The sequence below is a fragment of the Atractosteus spatula genome, chromosome 2 (assembly GCF_055471065.1).
Source record: "Atractosteus spatula isolate fAtrSpa1 chromosome 2, fAtrSpa1.hap1, whole genome shotgun sequence".
Classification (NCBI taxonomy): domain Eukaryota; kingdom Metazoa; phylum Chordata; class Actinopteri; order Semionotiformes; family Lepisosteidae; genus Atractosteus; species Atractosteus spatula.
The window spans coordinates 37,410,593-37,431,806 of NC_142707.1; the positions used below are offsets into that span (position 1 = coordinate 37,410,593).

At 35.9% G+C, this 21,214-nt stretch overlaps 1 protein-coding gene across 1 annotated transcript in view; it reads left to right on the forward strand.

Moving 5' to 3' along the window:
- The window catches only part of pak5 (p21 protein (Cdc42/Rac)-activated kinase 5), a 112,287-nt gene that overhangs the window by 74,199 nt on the left and 16,874 nt on the right, over nt 1-21,214 (forward strand). Inside the window, exons 4-5 of the mRNA XM_088908693.1 lie at nt 12,906-13,400; nt 15,142-15,275. Of these exons, the coding sequence (XP_088764819.1) occupies nt 12,906-13,400; nt 15,142-15,275 (629 nt within the window). The remainder of the gene's footprint in view (nt 1-12,905; nt 13,401-15,141; nt 15,276-21,214) is intronic.

Genomic DNA, 21,214 nt, shown 5'->3' on the forward strand with positions numbered 1-21,214 from the left:
TGTACGGTAGATGAAGTTAAAAGGACTGAACATCTAAGCCTATACTGGGTAATCATGCTGTGCAGCTGCTTTTCAAGGTTTTTGAGAACTAACTACAATCTGTTGTTAAAGAATTAAAATTACGTAGCAATTATGCAACTGATTTTTTTATATAAAAAAACACCTGTGGCCTAATTTGTGAATGCTATTGGATTGTCATTTGAAGCACACCGAATGCCTTCCTTTGTCAGTTTGATAGCCTTTCCCTGATAAAGATTGTAGCCTGTAAACACCTTTAAACAAGACTATCAGTCAGCAATGGCTATAGCAGCCCTTAAGAGCAGCCTTGTCTGATTCTGTTTAGAATTAGTACCATAACCTTTCATACTCTTGTAGATTACTTTTTTCATATCAGATGGCTACCGGAAGCAGTTTAATTTGAGATTTTGACAGTGGAAAAACAGGGAGACCTACAACATATAAGGGCATCTTGCCATGAGGTCAATTTTTGAATGTGGTATCAACCTAACATGCTGATTGTAGGGTTAGGAAAGCAAGCAAAATGTTATGTACCTTAAACATATGATGGAGTTTTTAATTGCCCTAAAACAGTCTTGTACTAACGTATACAGTATACTGTCTCTTTCATCAGATGCAAGAAAAATAAACATCTGATTATCATGCCTTGCTTATTGTGCACAGTCGTTGAACACAAATATTCATCTCTGCAAAGATGTGATGCTTAATTTCTACATTCATTCCTTTGGGTTAAAGAACAACCTGAAAATTCCAAAGTGTCTTAAAGTCTCTGGCAAACACTGAGTCATGCTCACCTTAATTTTTATTTTTGAAGTATTTTCCTCCATTAGGTAGTCATGTAATGTTGTTTTTATTATGTTTTAGCTAATCAAAAGCATATCTAGAATAATATCTATAATACCATGTCTAATTATTGTGGAATTTAAGTTATCTGGTAAGTGTTTTTTTAAAGGAAATATTTTAACTACAAAATCTATTTTGTCTGAATTTATCTGAATATTCAAATGAATATTTGTTTTTGATCTGCTGGTCCAGTCCATGATGCACCATTGCATTATAACTATATAGGAAAATATGATATATATACATACATTTTCAGACTAGACAATGTAGTGAGTTGTTAATACATTTTTTTCTTTTTAAGGCAGAATACTTTTCTTTTTTAATAAATAATAAAACACATCAATTGTGTACATCATTTATTAATACTTCACAAACTTTCCCATTTTGCCTCTTCTTGTGATCCTTGTAATGCCCCTTCTTCATTCTTTTTCATTATAGACAACACACAGAAAATGCTTTGGGGTGATAAAATGTAGTTGTGTTTCTTTTATAAAGCTAAATCTTTTTTTCTGTTGTTGTTGTGAACTGCCTGGCATTGTTGACAGTTCGGGGATTTAGCTGCACACTGAGTTGTGCAGCAGATTATAGTGACAAATTGATGTTGCGGCACTTTTTTTTTGCAGTCTTAGCATAAAATGGCCAAATGATGTTCCACTGCAGAATTCAATTTCACAGTTCAGTTGGGTTCTTGATTACGCTGCCAAATTCAGATTAATGTGCATTTAACTAACATGGATCAGGGGACTTCTGGCTGACAGCCAGCGGTGGTGCTGGCAATTGATAGCAGTGCAGAGTTTTATGCCCTGTCCATCCCCAAGCACCACTAGTGAAATTGATTGATTAAATGAATCCATGGCTGTAATTATTTGTAATCCTGATACATCAAGAGACTGTGTCTGACACTCTCCTTGGAGACATTTCAAGCACAGTCATAAGGCATTTAGAAGACAATGCATGTTCTGTCATTAGGAATTTGTGTTCTGTGGGTGTGGTAGAAGTAATTTAATTTACCATCATTACTGGATTTAACATTCCACAATTTATCTAGATGATCACAAGAACAAGAGGAGTTCTTTATTTTGTGCCGTGTTTTGTATAGCATGGTACATAGGATTACATTATTCAAAACAGTTAAACAGATCTGAACATGAAACCAGCTGTGTTTTTCCATTATGTATTTTCTGTGTTTCAGTATATTTGCATTATTTTATCATCTGCATTCACCTTCAATCCTACTCCACTATGCTAAAGTGGAATTCTGCAAAGAAAGGAGTGGTGAGGTGCAATGATGTATGAAACCCATATGGAACGGACATGGTGTCAGTTCAGCATAATAAGATCTTGAGGATATTGCTTGCCTTCTATTTGACACAAAGGTATTGTAAGAAGGCTTATAAGAGGGAACCCACCGGATAAACTATAAAACAAAATAATTCACAAGAGGTGCTTAACTTCAGATGCATTTGGCCTCTAATTATAAACCAAAATAAAGTTAAATTTCTGTTTATTGTCATACATGCACTGTATGTGACTCTAAGTTGACCTCCGCAGTGCCTGTTTGCACCAGACCTTAACAAGTCCATACGCATTGGAAATTAGCTTTCAAAATCCATTTCCATTTAGAGTGCAAATTGTTTGGTGCCTGTTTTCCAGGAGGGTTCAGCTGCACAGGAATGTACCCGTAATGCAGAGTACTGTATAGTATATCTGTCTTAGTGCCTCTCTAACCTGCAAGACAGATATTGAGATAGCCACTGTCAGTCCTGGAGATCCACTATCCCAGATATTTTATATTTTAAAGGCTTAAATAGCTGAAGACCTGGAAATAATAGTAAACATGGACTCAATGTTTTCATTATTAATAGGTTGAATGTAAATGACAACACCCAGGACCAGAATCATGTATAACTCTTCTAGGTCAGGTAGCATAAATATATCTATCCAGTGTTGACATTTTCAGTGTATTAATGTATTTTTAAACTAATGTGTCAAAGTGTAAATGTTCAACACACTGCTGTCTGTTTTACTTTACTAAATATCCAAGTAAGGTATCTACTGTAGACCAGTGGAAGCACTTTAAAAGGCTTTTGCTTCAGTGCAATAGTGGCACCTTTCTTAAACTCCAAATGACATATAGATAATTTTAAAGTAGTATATTACTAAAAAACATTTTTTTTCTTTTCTGTATGTAAATTGTCTCTCCCACATTTAGAAATTAAGGAGCAAATTTTACTCTGGAGGAAAAAACCTTGAAAATCACCCTCTTAATGAGCTGAATGAGGTCAAAGACTTCATTAATGAAAAGTATTTGCTGTTTTTACACTTGCAGTCATGGTCTGAGTCAGCATTACATTGAGGCGTACAAGAGGGTGCGAAACTTCAATAGCTGTATTATGAGATGGAAAAGCAGCAATACCAGTTAGAAAGCAGCATTTTGAGCTCCTCTGGGCCTTTGCGGCAGAAACAAAATGTGTTTTTCACTGCATTTCTAACAGGACAAAAAATAGGCTATGTCAGCAAAAAAAAACATTTAGAGTCTAGATGAATATTATTTGAATAAAACCAATATTAACAATTCTTCTTGTATCAAATCGTGCCCAAGCCTTGCACCACAAATGGGAATTGCAAGCTAATTGAACTAACAGAACATCTAGAAAGTACACGTATTCATTAGATATGTAATCATTTGTAATAAACAGCACCTAAATGCTATATAATTACACATGTGCAACATCTGTGTAGAGGTCAGCTTGGGGATGGAAACATAGGTTAAAGTCAGCTTCATTAATCAGTAAGTCGCAATACTCTGCATTCACAAATATAATTTTGGGTTCTTGTTTAATCATTTGTCGGTACATTTAACTTGATAGTTAAATGAACATGCGTCAGAATCCATTGGTCCAAGTTCCTCTCCTTCCTGTAATAGAGGAAAGCATAATTTGTGGATCAGGAGGCTACACTAAAATGAATTTGTTTTGAAATTGGCAGTGTGACATTGCAGACATATTTTTGTAATGCAATTATTATACGATGTCTTCAGAAAGTATTCACCCACCTACCCCCGAACAATTGCAAATACGGTTTTGCTATTATATTTGCATGTGTGGGTTTGAGGATTCTCTCCCATTCTTCCTTGCTGATTTGTTTAAGCTCTAGTTGGATGGGGAGTATTGGTGAATGTAAACTTTCAAGTTCTTCCACAAAATTCTAATTAGGATTCAAGTCTAGGATTTGGCTGTGCCACTCAAGGACATTCAACTTCTTCTTTTGAAGCCACTCCTGTGTAACTTTGACATATGTTTGGGGTTGATGTGCTGTTGGAACAAGAATCTTCACCACAGTCTAAGGTTTTTTGCTAACTGAAGCAGGTTTTCCTTAAGGATATTCCTGTATTTGACATTTACTGTATTGTTCTCTTTATCCTAAGTAGCGCCCTAGTCCCTGCCCCTGAAAATTATGCTTCGTGGCAGGGATGGTATTACATGGGCAATGAGCTGTGTGCAATTTGTACCAGGCCTAGTGCTTTGTATTCAAGCCAAAGAGATCGTTTTTTTTATAGATCAGACCAGAGAATCTTTTGCCACATTATCTCAGGGTCTGCCATGTTCCTTCTTGCACGTTTCAGGTGTGCTGTTAGCTTCTGTCTTGCCAATCTCCCAGAGAGTCTAAATCTTTGTAGGGCTGCAGAGAGTGTTACACTTGGTCAGATTCTCCAGTCATAGAACTCTACAGTTCTCTCAGAGTGGTCATGGGCTCTTGTTCACTTCTCCAAGGTCAAGGTCTTCTTGTACAGGTGATTAGTTTGGGTTTTATACCCATTTTCCTATTTCCTAATGATGGACTTAACTTTAAACATGCTAAACATATTTTTAATGCCATCCCCAGAACTATGCCTTTGTCATAATTCTATTACAGAATTATATGGACAGCATCTTGGTCTTCATGGTAGAGTTTCTGCACTGTCAGCTGAGGGACTTCATTTAGACAGGTCTATTTCTTCTGCAATCAAATCAACTAATATAACTAATATAACTGACCACAGTCAGACTCTATTCGAGTTTTGCAGTGATCTGACAAGGAAATTAGATGCACCTGTGCACAATTTGGAGTGTGATAGCAAAGGGGATGAATACTTACCAAATCAAAACATGATAGTGTTTCCATTTAAATTACATATAAAAAATCTTGAATTTTCATTCCACCTCTTGACATTATCTTGACAAAACATTTATAAGTAGGATTTACAAATCTTTTTTACAATACAAATTGTAAGAATATCCAATGGTTGTGAATACGTTTTGAAGGCACTATATAAGGTCATAATACATTTCAAACTGTGGTTTTCTATATTTATGTCTGATTTTTATTTGACACCAAATGTTTCCTTTAAGAGCATATAACTTGCTTCACCTTGAAAAATACCTGGTTCCTGGGGCATAGAAATAGCATGATAAGCAAAAAATCATTATAAATGTGGCAAACATGCATATTTAAAAACAAGGTCATACAGTGACTCACTTTAATTTGTCATGAGACTCAAAATAACCTCAAATGTTTTGTGTGGTTTTCAGTATGATTATCTAAATATCCCTTATAAATTATATTTGTTTATGCTGTGTATTCTAATTCATGTGAAAAAACAAGTACATCCCAGATTATATTAAAATATTTTGTATGATTATCACATGAGCATAGATAAACAGTCTGCTTTCATTTTTGGGCTTAATGTTTTCCTATTAACTATTTTTATTCAGAATATTGTTACGGTATATCAAAATTGACATTACATGAATGGGGAAGGCAGCATGGATAAAACAGACATTTCTATTGTTTCAACACACCTTTATCTTTTTGAGAAAATCAAGGAGGAGGTAAAATTAACCATTTTTTGACTAGGACTGCAGAGTTATTTTGCACTCATAATCATCTTTTGTACCATTTTTGATTAACAAAAACTACAATTTTAGATTTTCCCATTATCTTCTAGGCCAGCCTCGTCAAACGTGCCATGTTGTACAGTACAGTATATGAAATATCTTTCAGATTCATTTGCTGTATGTTGGCAGAAAAACCATCTTCCTCCACAGAATTTAGGGTAACCACAGGCTCTTCTTGTCAAGAAATAGAACAGGATACATGAAATTCTGTTTCAATCAATAGTGCCAGCCTTGTATGTTCTATTGTCACTGATCATTTTCAGTCACTTCTGATTTCAGAAAACTATCGTATTTTTGAGGCCATACTCTCTATAGAAGAGTCAGTATTGGAATGTTTTGCTGTGTCATTAATATTCCATAATGTTTTTAGTAAAGTTACTGTTGCGATACATTTTTACACCTCCATTGAAATAATGTTCCGCCTTACTAAATCCTGCCGGTTTATAAATTACAGTTTCTTATTTTTTGTTGACCAAAGAATTTTGATGAAACCTTTGATTACAGATGAATAAATGTTGTGATCATTTCTGATAATTAGTATTAACAAAATGCTAAATATGATATTTGTAATGTAAAAAAAGTCTGTACTAAAAGAAAGGTCTTATACAGATGCAGCCATTCAAAATGCGCGGGCGATACCGCATTATTTTGCGGTGCGCTTTACGCGGTCTACCGCGAGTTACCGTAAATTCTCCTATAATACCGCAATTAAAATAATAGTATCCGGAATTTCCGCAAGGTGGAGCTAATAAAGCTTAACCTCTCATGTTTGAGCTGTCGCCATCAAAGTCTTTAAAGAAGATATTACTAATAGTATTAATAATGAATGACCTTGGACAAGCTGTAAACTCAAAGTATTGCCCTGGTCCACATTCTTTAGTACAGTAATTTTTGAGAATCGATTCACCATGCCTTTCACATGCTCATAAAAGAGATTGATTTAGGAACATAAACATATTACCGTATGCAAACTGTACTGTATACAGTATGTATATGTATATTTAATGTCTTAACTGTGCCCGTTTAAGTATTGAATATTTATATGGAATTTTACCACTGAAGGGAAATCTTAGTACCTGAGCATAGAAAGAATAGGAGCATACTGTAACGTGTGTGAAGACCATAAATGATATTAATTTTGGAACTTAAACATACAGTATATGGCTAGTCTCGGTACTTTAAAGAAAACATACACACCAGTATTCCATTTCTCCCTAAACATTTTAAGCATCGAAGTCTTTAACTAACGTGATACCGGAGTCAACAAGCATACTTTTAGAATTTGATTAAAAGGGAATATAATATGGAATCGCTTATCTAAAGAAATGAATAACGATATAATTATATTAATGTACCGCAACACAAGAATAGTACACGCTGTACATTGTCTGTTGCAACGTAAATTGCAAAAATGCACTTGGAATCTGTCCAAGCCCTACTTTGTCAGGCATTTTCTTTTACTGCAACGGACATAAAAACTCCCTTGCTTTTAACAGAGCGTTTCATAATTTCAAAATTATTTAAACTGCGACACTTATCATTCAACCAGAGCTCGAAATATCACAAGGATCCTCAAGAGCACAGCAAAGACTGTATTAAAAGAATCGCGTATCTAAAGAAATTAATAAGATATAATTATATTCCTGTACTGCGACAGGGCTGTGTAGGGCTGTTTCACCTCACTCTTCATGTGACTCTATTCAAAAGCCATTTAGCAAAGAGGGGATGAGAAGAGTGACAAACTAGTATACTTTAGATCTTTTTTTCTGAACCGGGGAAAATCTGATCATGTTTCTCTATAACAATAATAAAAAACATTATTTTACATATCACCTTTAAAAGTGGCATCTCAAAGCAATACAGTAGATGGAAAAACAGTTAAAAGGACCAAAGTAAATACCAGACAAACGCAAACGCGTTTTTAATAAAATGCTTTTATTCATTCAGCAGAGAGTGAGAGGGACATCCAGCAGAGAGAGACACACACACCGGTTTTCATTGACAAAAAGTAATTGTTTTTTTACATTTCTCTTGTCTAACAGGAATGTTTTGTTTGTGGACAGACTGTTAGACTAGAGGAAAAGAGTGCCTCCTTCTACGAAGCATTTCATTGATCTGATCACGAATTCTTTTCCAGTCGCACGAAGTAAGGGTTGAGAATCTCCGATTCACCATGCTACTAATGGTTTCCCGGAGATTGCAAGGCAAGGCACTTTTGCCTCTGGACCCATCGAAATTTACAGACGTGGTCCACCCCCAGTAAATTTCAAAAGTCACAAGATTTCGAAACACGGGGGCGGCGTAGCGGTCGGCTCTTGCTTCCCCGTCCAACGAAAGGCAGGTTCCTTTTGCCGAAGTCGGGAGACATTAGAGGCTTGCCACACCCGGACTGTTAAACCAACGCATTAGCACATCAAACCCCATTGAGGAGCCGGGCGCAATAATTGTTTTGTCCCTTGATTTACTGATCTGCATTAATTACAGAAATCGAGTTCCTGCTCTTTGCAGACGACCTGGTCCTGCTGTCGCCCACAGAACAGAGGCTGCGGCAGAACCTGGCACTGCTGGAGCAGCACTGTCAGACCTGGGCGCTGACAGTCAATCTGGACAAGACCAGAGTTATGGTTTTCCAGAAAAAAAGCCAGACCTCAGGGAAACAGGTACAAATTCACACTTAACAACAACACATTAACACCTAACAACGGGAGCAGGGCCGAATTAGGCCAGTACCCACTATTGTTAAACATACAGAAAAGAATATTAAAGTATTGGCTTTAGTATTAGCCATACAGAACATTAAAGTGCCCCTTTCCATTCAGCGGGTGTCTGAGCCGCTGTGTCCTATCTTCTGACAGTCGCTGTTGTGAATGTCTGTAGAGTGTATCTTATTTTTAGTACTATATTTTTATATTATATTCCCTATTAATCAAACTCTAAGAGTATGTATCGGCTTGTCCCCCCCTCCCGCCCCTCTCTGTGTACAGTAGAGCCTCCTGTCCAGCTAGCACATGTCCACAGACATTCACAACAGCGACATATCATAAAACGTTTGCACATATAGTTAAATTATTAGTTGTTTTTCAGGAAGTTAAAAAAAAACACTTGAATTACTTATCCAGTCTCTTGAAATAAAGTTATTTTTCAAGCAATGCAACAAACATCGGGCAATGTGTTTTTTTTTAATCCAACATTGACAGCCACATCTTAAATCTTGTCAGTCAGCTCTTTTTTCTCTAATTGAATTGTGGCGATTCAAACAACCTGGGATAACAAGTGGTCTCAAAGTCACCGAGCTCACAGAGCTTCAACAACAGATGACAATTCCCTTAGTCCTTCCTTAGTCTTCCTGAAATTGTCGGATTATGAGTGAATAAAAGCATCTTATTAAAAACACGTTTGCGTTTGTTTGGGAGCTATATTATGTATTTTTCATATGTAAGATATAATGATGTGTTCCCGCTTACACATCGCACGACTTTAAAAGCTAGAAAAACAGGTTTCGATTCACATTATCTGGCGAGCCTTGTTTTGTCAAAGGACAGCAAAAAAAAACAGACAATACACGGGGGGGGGAGGGCAAGCGAGAGAGAGAGTTTTTTACCCTCTGTCAAAAAAACCCAAATCACCCGGGGCAGAGACTCTGGGGGGATCATTGTGTGGTACAGAGCGGAGCTCAGTCAATCCAAACAAGTACAGTAGTAAAGAGAGAAAAGTCAACAATTGATTTAAGGACGATCTGTCAAAGTGCAATGAAATACAATATTGTTGTTGTTGCTGTTATTGTTGTTTTTATCCTGTAAAGTGTTTTGAGAAGCCACCTTTAAAGGCGATATATAAAAGCGCTGATTCCTATGGAATGTGTTCCACCGGGGAACAAGTATAACCTTGTTCATGCACAAACAGTGGCATGTTACATTATTAATTTGGGTGTCTCCTCTTGCCAGAAAGCTCTAAATTTTGCGGTTTTTGACTTTTTTTAAATTGCAACCCGTAAATAAAGCTGATACTGTTTAGACTTATATTAGGATTTAGACTTATATTAGGATTATATACTTTGTGAAAAGTGATAGTCTTTTAACCTTTTCTGTGAATTCGCTTGTTATCTAACAAATGCATACTTTTAGAATTTGATTAACAGGGAATATAATATGGAATTGCGTATCTAAACAAATTAATAAAGATATAATTATATTCATGTACATACTGTCTGGTGGAATAAACTGAAGAGGTTAGTTAATGCAAAACGGAATTACTTTCCACCCCCTCTACATTCTCAGAGTAGAACAGACTAACCTTCTAATGAAAGACTGTCCACCCCCCACGGACAGGAAAAGTGCCCACAGGCACTTAAACTTAATATGGTCAGTAACAGTAAACAGTAACATGGTCAGAAGGAGCATGTACAAACGTTTCCGAAATAACCACATGTAAGACTCTGATGCTTAAAATGTTTAGGGAGAAAGTGGAATACTGGTGTGTATTTTTTCTTTGAACTACCAATACCAGCCATATACAGTCTGTAACGTAGGGATTTCTATATGTCTTTATTTAGTGGTTACATTAGTGACAAAGGCTAAACTTTTAGCTTCAGTAACGCGTACATATCTCCCCTTTTTATAAAACGACATGGTTGAAAACTGTTCCAGAGCCACTGTTGTTTCATCAGTGAAAAGTACATCATGAAATGCCTCTCCCTGTTCAATCCACTGGAAAAAAGAAAAGGAGCATAAAGCGTCTGATGGTCATAAACGATATTCACTTAGGAACAGCATCAGAGATATGTTTTTAACTGCACTGCATCGGAGAGAATACCATAGTGTGTTTTTTTTTACTCCCTGGCGGAAACTGGAACTGGAAACTTCCATAAGAATCAGTATGGCTCAGAGATTAAATAAAACTTCACTCGCACCAAACAAATGTATATTTCTAAATATCACAACATGATCGAATTTAAGTCATTTTAATAACAATGAATAGTCACCTAGGCGTTACAATATAAACATTTATATTGATTTAAATCACGTTTTGATTTAAATCGCAAAAGCGGGTTTAAATATATGTGTTTTTTGATTCACAATCAGACAAATGCAACATAAATTGATATCTTTGTCTTCTAAGTATCTTAATAAACTTTCAGCATAGCTTTCTCCCTGTTTAGATTTATTTTTCTTGGGATCTTGGGATCAAACGTGGAAAGATTAGATTGTAATCGTTTTTATTTTTTAAATACATTTTAGAAAAGTGTAATCTATACTAAAAAGCTGTACACCACCTGCTATAAAGATACATATTGTAATACTTTTGGGTTCGGATAGGACAGACACAAGAACTCAGACTTGCGTAGATAAAGCAAGTTAAAGCCTTGATTTTATATATCACCTTTAAAAGTGGCGTCTCAAAGCAAAGTAAATACCCAACACTGATTGTACCCATCTGTCATGCTAATAAAGCACCTTGAATTGAATTGAGAGAGAGAGAGATTTAAACTGCGACACTTATCATTCAACCAGAGCTCGAAATATCACAAGGATCTCAAGAGCACAGCAAAGACTGTATTAAAAGTATACTAGTGACAAACTAGTATACTTTAGATCTTTTTTTCTGAACTGGGGAAAATCTGATCATGTTTCTCTATAACAATAATAAAAAACATTATTTTACATATCACCTTTATGTGATATCACCTTAAGGACAGCACATACAAGGGTTAATTGCACAATGGACCGCGCAAAGAAATTTAAAATAGTCTTCTTTAGGTGTGAGGGCAGGAGTGGATCACAGAAGGCATAATCAGCAAATTAGGAAAACAAAGAACAGGACAGGCGAGACGTTTATCCAGAGAGCGAGTGATCAGAAAAAGGAACAGCTGTTACGCCTAGGTTTTACGCTCTCTCTCTGCTGAATGAATAAAAACATTTTATTAAAAACGCATTTGCGTTTGTCTGGGTATTTACTTTGTAATCTGTGGTTTACATCTACTGTATTGCTTTGAGATGCCACTTTTAAAGGTGATATGTAAAATAAAGTTTTTTATTATTGTTATAGAGAAACATGATCAGATTTTCCCTGGTTCAGAAAAAAGACGATTAAAATCTGTAATCTTTCCACTTGTATGTCATCGGAAAATACAAGATGTTTCTGCTTTGTGTAAGGATGGTATCAAAAAGTAATCTAAGTGGTGAGAAAGCTGTGCTCCTCAAAGCGCTTTACAGGATAAAAACAATAACAACAATAGTGTTAGGCTGGGCAAACAATTTTTTTATAGAAATACAAAATGAGATATAATGATGTGTTCCGGGTTAGACATTAACGAGTACAACCCCCCTCTCTGCGGGAGTGCTGGCTGTGACGAATTAAACCGGTTTCACAGGTATTTTCAAAGTAGAAGGGGGCGAGATTTCCAGCGAAAGACACCTCCCCCCTCCAAAACCAAGGAAGTACAGTACTTACTAGTTAAGAAAGCTAGGCTCCTCAATGAAATCGCTTTAACATGCTAATGCGTTGGTGTAACAGTCCGGTAGAAATTAAAATTAATTCTAAACAGCAATCTCATATTTGGGTACCGTTTCATAAAACTTTCATGCTTAAAATGTTTAGGGAGAAATGGAAGACTGGTGTGTATTTTTTCTTTAAACTACCAAGACCAGCCATACACAGTACAGTTTACGTACATACAGTAATGTTTATGTTCCTAAATTAATATCGTTTATGACCTTCAAATGCGTTATGCTCCTCTTCTTTTTATGCTCAGCTACTAAAATTTCCCTTTAGTGGTAAAATTCCATATAAATATTCAAAACTAAGCGGATTAAAATGTGCACAGTAAAGACATTAAATGATTAAATCTTTTCACTACCAACCAATGCACCACGAGTGCCCCTGTCGGTCATTTTGGCCAGCCAATCACTTACCGCGGTGCCCTGCGGTGCCCCGCGGTGGCTTGTGGGTAGTTTACCATACCGCGGGTTTGTACCGCGCATTTTGAATGGCTGCATCTGTAAATCGTTTGCATCCTGTAGAAAAACTCTGAATTTCACAGTTTTTTCTGTTGAAATCTTCCAGTGAGGTATTTATACCAGAAGCCTTTTTCTACTTGTGTTTCTACAGGGGGATTATGAAAGAGCAGCCAGGGACATAATCTCGCAAGTGCCCGGTGCAGAAACGTACCCCAGAGTCCCTTTTAAACTACCTCAAATTCAAACCAAGCCAAGCTACCCCAGCAGTTTCCAGTTCCCAACCACTTACCACAAGCCCTCCCCCTACCACCACCCTTTGCCGCAACCCAGTCCGCCCTACAGTGCTCAAGGTGCTTACTCGCAACCATCATCCCCTTACATACCTCCTGGTGCTTACCCTCCCCCAAGCTGGGGCTCCTCCTCAGATCAGCAGCCCTCAAGGGTGTCTCATGAGCAGTTCAGGGCTGCCCTGCAGCTCGTGGTGAATCCTGGTGACCCCCGAGAGTACCTAGATAACTTCATTAAGATTGGCGAAGGATCCACAGGCATTGTGTGTATTGCCACAGAGAAGCACACTGGCAAGCAGGTGGCAGTAAAGAAGATGGACCTCCGAAAACAGCAAAGACGGGAATTGCTCTTCAATGAGGTCAGCACGGTGAATGAGAAACCACTGTGCTTTCTCATTCTGTTTCCCATGTCTGCATGTCTTACTTTTTTCTGTCATTAACTCTTCCACAAAGAAGCACAATTTCAACAAGAAAAAGGAAACTTGAAACATGTTGGAGTATAAACTGTTAAAATATTGGGACACATTTTTGGTGATTAGTACCCTTTTCTTTATATATGTATATCTAGGTATTGTTAGATGCACAATATTTCGAATGAAATACAATATCTGGAATATGTTTATTTCTGTTAAGGGTCAAATCCTGTCTTGGAAGCATACAGCTCAAAGCAGGTCTCTGCACTCTACACTGGAATTCAGTTCCATCACACAAAAGAATAAATGCACACTTAAGATCACTTTATTGGCCATATACAATTTCTTGTATTAGGAACTTGTCTTTCTGCATACTAAGATTATCAGAGGAAACCAGAACATCCAGAGAAAACCCACAGGAACACAAGCAGATAAAAACTCCACATAGAAGGCAACCCAATCTAGTTTCAAACCCAGGAGCCATCAGTGCTAATGGCCACAACATACTGTAGTTCTGTTCTATAATGCATCTAAATGATATAAAAAGCATATTTCAAAAATGTAGACTTGGGGGACATATTGTATATTTCGATAAATCATGATCAAGTTGTTTCCTTTAGAAAGAGTTACCCAAATATTTTGAATTGGAAATGTAATGCTGTCCTGATATGAATAAAGCAACTTAAACTGTGTTCTTGTAAGAAATGTAGACCACTGAGGTATTATCAAACTTTGTATTGCACAAATGTGCGTTTGTATTAGGTAGGAGCCTTAGATCAGATCCTTCTAGTGCAAACTATAACAATTTTGCACATAAACCTTAAAAAATGAAAGTAACATTCTCTTTTAAATTAGAAGTCTTATTTATATCTTAGTTAAGTTTTATTAATAGAAAAAAATAAAGGCAGTTACTATAAATGATAGTATTGAATCTTATTTTCAAAGCATGACAATCTTATTTAAACTGCCAAAATTAAAATCCTCAAATTCAAAATCATGTTAACCTCATTATGTTTTTTGATGAGGGTGATGATGTCAAATAGCTTTAAGATTTTAAAGAAAATCCATTTTTAGATATTGGCTTTAGCTTAGATTTACAGAATAAACATAAATTACTTTGCAAATAAATATTTTTATTTTTTTTCACCCTTTTTTGCTGTAATTGTCATGCAATTTCATTTTAATGCCTAATGTGGAACTTAAATTGAAGCCCTTAGAGGCTAAAAATAAGATTTAAAAATGTACTCGTCAATACAGTAGTTCTATTTAGGAATCTACACTAAGTTTTGTGTGATTAAATTGTTATTGGCCAAGAGCAGCCGATTACAATTCTAAAACAAACTCTACATTAGACTTTGCTTTGATCTCTTCCATGCGAATTAGAACTCCCTGTATTTTGTTATTTTAACACGAGAATAGCTTGAATTGTATTTTTACATAAATATAATTTCAGTGTCAGTTTAACCTACTGTATCAGATTTTTTAATGAATTTTTAGCCATAAGCCTATTTTGTTGATTGTTCTACTGTATATTAAATGACATATAAAATTACATGTAATTTAAATGACATATACGAGATATATATATATACTGTACACTGTTTTAAAACAGTAAAGTATTTGCCTTTTATGTGGGTGTACTGTTATGAGATTTATAATTTGGATTTTCTTTTCTTTAATTATCCAGGTTGTTATAATGAGAGACTACCATCATGAAAATGTGGTGGACATGTACAATAGCTACCTAGTGGGAGATGAACTGTGGGTAGTTATGGAGTTTCTTGAAGGTGGTGCTTTGACTGACATTGTGACCCACACAAGGTAGGCTTGTGCGTTTTTAAAGAATTTAGTTTGTTTTTATTTTAATTTAAGACTATTCTTACCTGTTCTACATTCTCCACATCTCCCAAAAAATCATACAATTAATCTTATATTTCAATTTCTTCATGAACAAGAAAACAATTATAATTGTAATTTACATTTTATTTTTTATTATTTTACATTTTTATCTTTTGAGTAAATTGCTTTTCAAGCAAAGTATCAGGCTGTATTTGCCATCCTGTTCTAAAATCTAGTTAATATACATTTAAGTCAATATATAGCAAATATAGTTTTGGTGTTTGAATAATAATGAATTTTCATGAATACAACCTACAGGCTAGGTCATGTAGTTTTTAAACTGTGACATTTAGACAAAGTGTGCAAACATTTATGTTGTGGTTATACTCTTAAACTTATTCAAGACTAGTCTCATAACCAGCTCCTAACCTTGGGTTGTTTTCATTTTGTGATTGTAACTTCCCAAGGTCAGGTTTAACCAAATACGTTTTAAACAAGATTGTTGAAATTTGCATGATAGAGTCCAAACGGTATAGCTGTAGCCTGTAATCTGTAATCATAATTGCCATTGCTTTAACACTACACTTATATTAACTGGCTTGTGGCAATTTACAATACATGCAAAACTTGACTTGTGTTTGCCATAATATAACAACGAACCAGTAGATTAGGGTCATACATATAGTCGGCTGTACTGCTCCATTATCCAGTGCCTTGCAAAATAATTAATCTGCCACAAATCATGAAATATACGAATTTTTAAGTGAACATTTTAATAAAAATATTAGTGCTCAAAATGAACACTTTAATGGGTTAACAAAACTTTTTTTTCTATTCAAGTCATGACTGTGGGCTACACAGGGAGGTTCACCTTCTTCTTGTTAGGCCATAGTGTAAATTTAGGTCTTTAGCAGATTGAAGTGTTTTTCATTTTTTCGTTGCCTTTACTATGAACGTTCCTTTTCCCCTTTGATTTTGACTGGTCTCCTTGGATGAGAAACAGCCCTATAATTACATCACCACCACATTTACCAGTAGGGATGATAATGATGGGGTGATGTGCTGCGTTGAGTTTGCCCCAGCATTAACACTTTACATTTAGATAAAAAAAAATAATTGTCTTGCCTGACTGCAAAACCTGACCACAAGTTTGCTCCATCACTCCATGAGAACTTGAATGTGACTCTGGCATACAACCCTCCTTTGTAGAGTAACTGAGATATTGTTGACTCCTAGACTCATTTTCTTATGTTATTCATAGAACTTTGTAGCTTTTTAAAGTCATCGATGGCTTCATCATGGCATCCATAACCACAAACCAAAGATATGCTGGAGGTTAATTGGCTTCTGGGAAAATTGCCCTGGTAGTAGTACGTGTGATCTGAGTCTGTGTGCCCTTTTATGTACTGGCATTCCATCCAGAATGTACTCCACCTTGCATCCTTTGCTTGTAAGGATAGGCTCTATCTCTCCTGTAATTCTGTATTGGATAAAGCAGTTAGAAAATGGATGCTGTCAGTATCAAATTGCAGAGTTGTTGCAATTTGTTGGACTGTCCCTCATGGTTCCAATTTTCTGGTTTCTTGTCTGTTCTGATGATGGTTGAAGCAGAACATCTTATTCCCCAGGTAGCATTTTTCATAGATATGACACCTCAAGTAATGTTGATAACAACATGCAGTCTTCATAATGAAGATCTTCATTATCTCTAGCAGGACTTGATTGTTTTTTTACCTGTTCTTGGAGTAAAAAGTTGTACTTTTGAATAAACTGCAGTGTGCAGCAGTGGTTAGGCCTTTGCACTTGTAACTAGAAGGTTGTGTAAAAATCCCAAGTGAGAAAGGGTACTGCTATTGTCCCCTTGAGCCAAAATTGCTCATCCAAAAATAGCTTTATAAATGCATACAAATTAAAATAGTTTGGGATAAAATAGCGAGCCCAATAAATTAGTAAAAGTAATTATTTAAATGGATTGTTACTCAATTAATTTGACAATCTAAACTGAAAACATCACAAATGGGCCCATAATGTTTCTATAAAAGCACAGCTTTATTAGGACAATAACAGTTGTGTGCAAAAGTTTAGGCACCCTAAATTAAATTGTTAAATTGTGTTTCAAAGAATCTCTGAGTGAACAGGAGGTGACAACATCACAAAGTGGCACAAAGTTAAACCCAACATCCTTCTAAAAATGATAATGCAAGATTACTATTCATTTGATGATTTTAACAGGTGGAAAAAATAAAACGTTTTGCCACCCTTCCAGTTGATTCAATGCTACGTTTTTTAACTAGTATTTTTCAAAGGCCCCAAAACTTCACTGACTCATTAGGCCTTAAAGTCCGTGGTAAAGACTATACCAGGGTTGAACAAATATTCTGATCCTTCTAACCTCTCGGGTTGTGATTGTTGTTCTGCTTACCTTCAACAACCATGGACTCCCTTAAGCAGCTGTCTGAGGACTTGACAATAAGTATTACTTACTGTTACAAAGCAGGGAAAGGCTATAAATAAGGTCTCTAAATGCTTCCAGCTTGCATTTTTAACTGTCAGAAACATCATTAAGAAATGGAATTTAAAGGGACCTGTTGAAGTCAAGGCAAAATCTGGACAAACCAGAAAAATCACTGATATGAACTATTCAAACACTGGTTAGATTTACAAAGCAGAACCTGGAGATCACTGCAAAGGACCTACAGAAAAGTTTAGCTGAAACTGGAGTAATTCTCCACAGGTCCACAGTACAGCATTGTTTACACAAAAAATGATCTACACAGGAGAGTTGTCAGAAGGAAGCCTTTCCTAAGATCTCATCACATACTGTAAGTCAACATTTTAAGTGTGAAAAACACAGTTTGGATTGTGTGGACAAACCAGAAAAATCGCTGATATGAACTATTCAAACACTGGTTAGATTTACAAAGCAGAACCCGGAGATCACTGCAAAGGACCTACAGAAAAGTTTAGCTGAAACTGGAGTAATTCTCCACAGGTCCACAGTACAGCATTGTTTACACAAAAAATGATCTGCACAGGAGAGTTGTCAGAAGGAAGCCTTTCCTAAGATCTCATCACATACTGTAAGTCAACATTTTAAGTGTGAAAAACACAGTTACATTGATAAGCCAGAAAAAAAAATTGGAGTGCTATAGACTGATGAAACAAAATGGAACTTTTTGTTAATAACCACAGAAGATACCTTTGGAGAAAAATGGATGAAGCATTTGAAGAAAAAAATATCTTGCCAACCATAAAGCATGGGGGTGGATCTATTATGCTTTTGGATTGTGTGGCAGGGGCACAGAAAATATTGTGCAGGTGGAAGGAAGAATATGAACAATATAGGAAGAATGTCATGCATGAGCCTACATCCTACAGACCTAGACAGGCCCAGCGCCAGGGGAAAAACCTGTAGGGGGACATCTAAAATTCTGAGGGAGTGGTGATGTTTAGTTTGAAATGGAGCCATTGCAACTACCCAAGTGAAATCTCGCAGCCATGCCACTGATTAGTGCTTCGTGTTGGAAGATAACGACGAGCAATCTGGTATTTAGCGATTAAGTACAGTTTCACGTTCATCAGCACAGATTATTATGGCTGACAAAATACCATATGCATTTATTTTTGCAGCTACATCAACAGTAACGAGGTTCTTGTACTTATATGTAATTGGGTTTGGGAGTGAGTGTGTTTGTTTGTCTCTGTGTGAGCCCTGCGATGGACTGGTGTCCAGTCCAGGATGTAACCTGCCTTGCACCCGTTGCTCACCGGGATAGGCTCCAGCTGCCCTGCAAACTTGTATTGGGAAAAAGCATTTGAAAATGGATGGAGGAGGATGTCAGTAGTAACAAATCAAAAATCCTATATAGAACATGCTTTTGTGTGTATTTTAATGCTGTGGTTTGGAACACAAAGTCAAATTAAATGCAAAGAAGTGCACACACCCGTCTATTTGCCTAATTGTATCAGTTTATTTAGGTTTATTATCAGGTATTTAAATGTTATGTGTACGTTTTAATTGTATTGCAATATAGTTAATATGATAAGAAGGTTAATTAATGTTTGGGCAGTAAGTGTAAAAACCTCTGATTAAAGAACAACGGGACATTCAGAATAAAACTGATATTTTATTGAAACTCGTCTTCTTGCAGAATAGGTGTACATTCTAAATATGCATGTATAGCACTGAGAGAAAACACTTTCCACTTTCTTACATCTTAGGATACTTGCAGGCATCATTTTGAAACTCTTACTAAAGCCTTTTAAAGGATAGCCCCTTGCTATTGTGTTCTGTTTTCTTCTGCTGTTGTGTATAAGTGCAGTTGTCTGTATGTACAGTATAATTATAGTTATTTCTGTTACACATCTGTCTATGTGGTGGACTGTCAGATGATAATTATACTGTTTCGTGAAGATCCACACCCTCATTGGTATAAATCGTGAGATTATGTACAGTTTAATTAATTTTTCAGGAGATCTCATTCCTGGTCATGCAGTGCAATTTTGTGCTGCCTTGCATTAGACTTTTGAAATGCAAATTAGTTTATTTTCTTCATTGGCAGAAGCACCTCTTTTTAAACTGTTAAGTTAAATGTGTTTTTACTTCACTATAAATACGTGATTTATTTGAATCACAAAGGACTTTTAAACAACCTTCTGGAGCAATGAAAAAATCTTGTAAATAAAGGACTGTTCTAGACTCCATTTGAAACAATACTTTTTTTTACCTAATGTTTTGTCTATTAAAACAATAATCCATTGGTTAAAATACATTTCCAAAGTACTGTTTTGTTTTCCTGTGGATGATCAAGTTGTTTCTCAAGTTTGATGAATGTATGATGATAATCATTTCATCATCGACACTTTTATATAAATTAAAATAGGTTTTGTTCTACTGTACGTATTTTTGTCCTTGTTTGTACACAGTTGTGCTAACTAACCTAATCCTGACTATAATTGTAAGCGATTCCTACTAATGCAACAGTGATTTAAGAAGGTACAGTATGCATGTACTGTATCAGTGTACATATTAAATTATTTCTAAATTATAATTGTTTTTATTTATATCTGATGTAAATCATTGTTAATCAACAGTTTAATGCATTTTACAGCACTTCTCTATTACTGAATTTACCTATATTGGGGGAATGCTGTTCATCTCGCTTCACAGGAAAAATACATTTGAATGTGAAGCTATGTGCTCACTGTTTTGAGATTATTTTAATCAGCTACAGCAAAGTAAAATTTGAAGTTACCTAGGTAAACCTTACTGTAATGTACACCAATACTAATATATTGGGAATAAAGCCAACTTCCATACAAACGTCAATTCTCTAAAAACAAATTGTAAACTTATGAATGTTTAAAAAACAGAGAAGGCTGCTTGGCCCATCTAGCTCATTTACGTAGGTATTATCATTTAATTGATCAAAGGATCAAATCCAGTAATTTCTTGAGAGTAGACAGGGGATCAGTTTAAAAAACATAGCTAGGTTTTTCCAGACCCCAACAGCCCTTTGTGTAAAAAAGTGCCTTACTGTATGTGTGTCCTTAGTTTGGTGCTACAGTAAACCTACATTTTATTGTTGCTTGTATTATGAATACTGTTGCAAATTGTTGGCTTTCACTAATTCTATACTCATAATACAGTAGGTATTTCAGATTTTTTTTTCCATTTTCCAAGGTAAGAAACAGTGCCAAAAATTAGGTGTCCTCTATGTTTCTCCTTGCAGCTCTGTTCTCCCACTTCTTTATAAACAGTATGCTCCTCCATCATTTAGACTTGGGCTGCTGCCAGGGAAGTGTAATGATTGGTGCTGAATTATGTGGAGCTTTTGTACCTCATACAAGTGTTAATTAGGAATTAATGTGGTGATTTCAATCGAGTGTCATCTGAAGCTTTCAACGGTAAAAGCTATGCG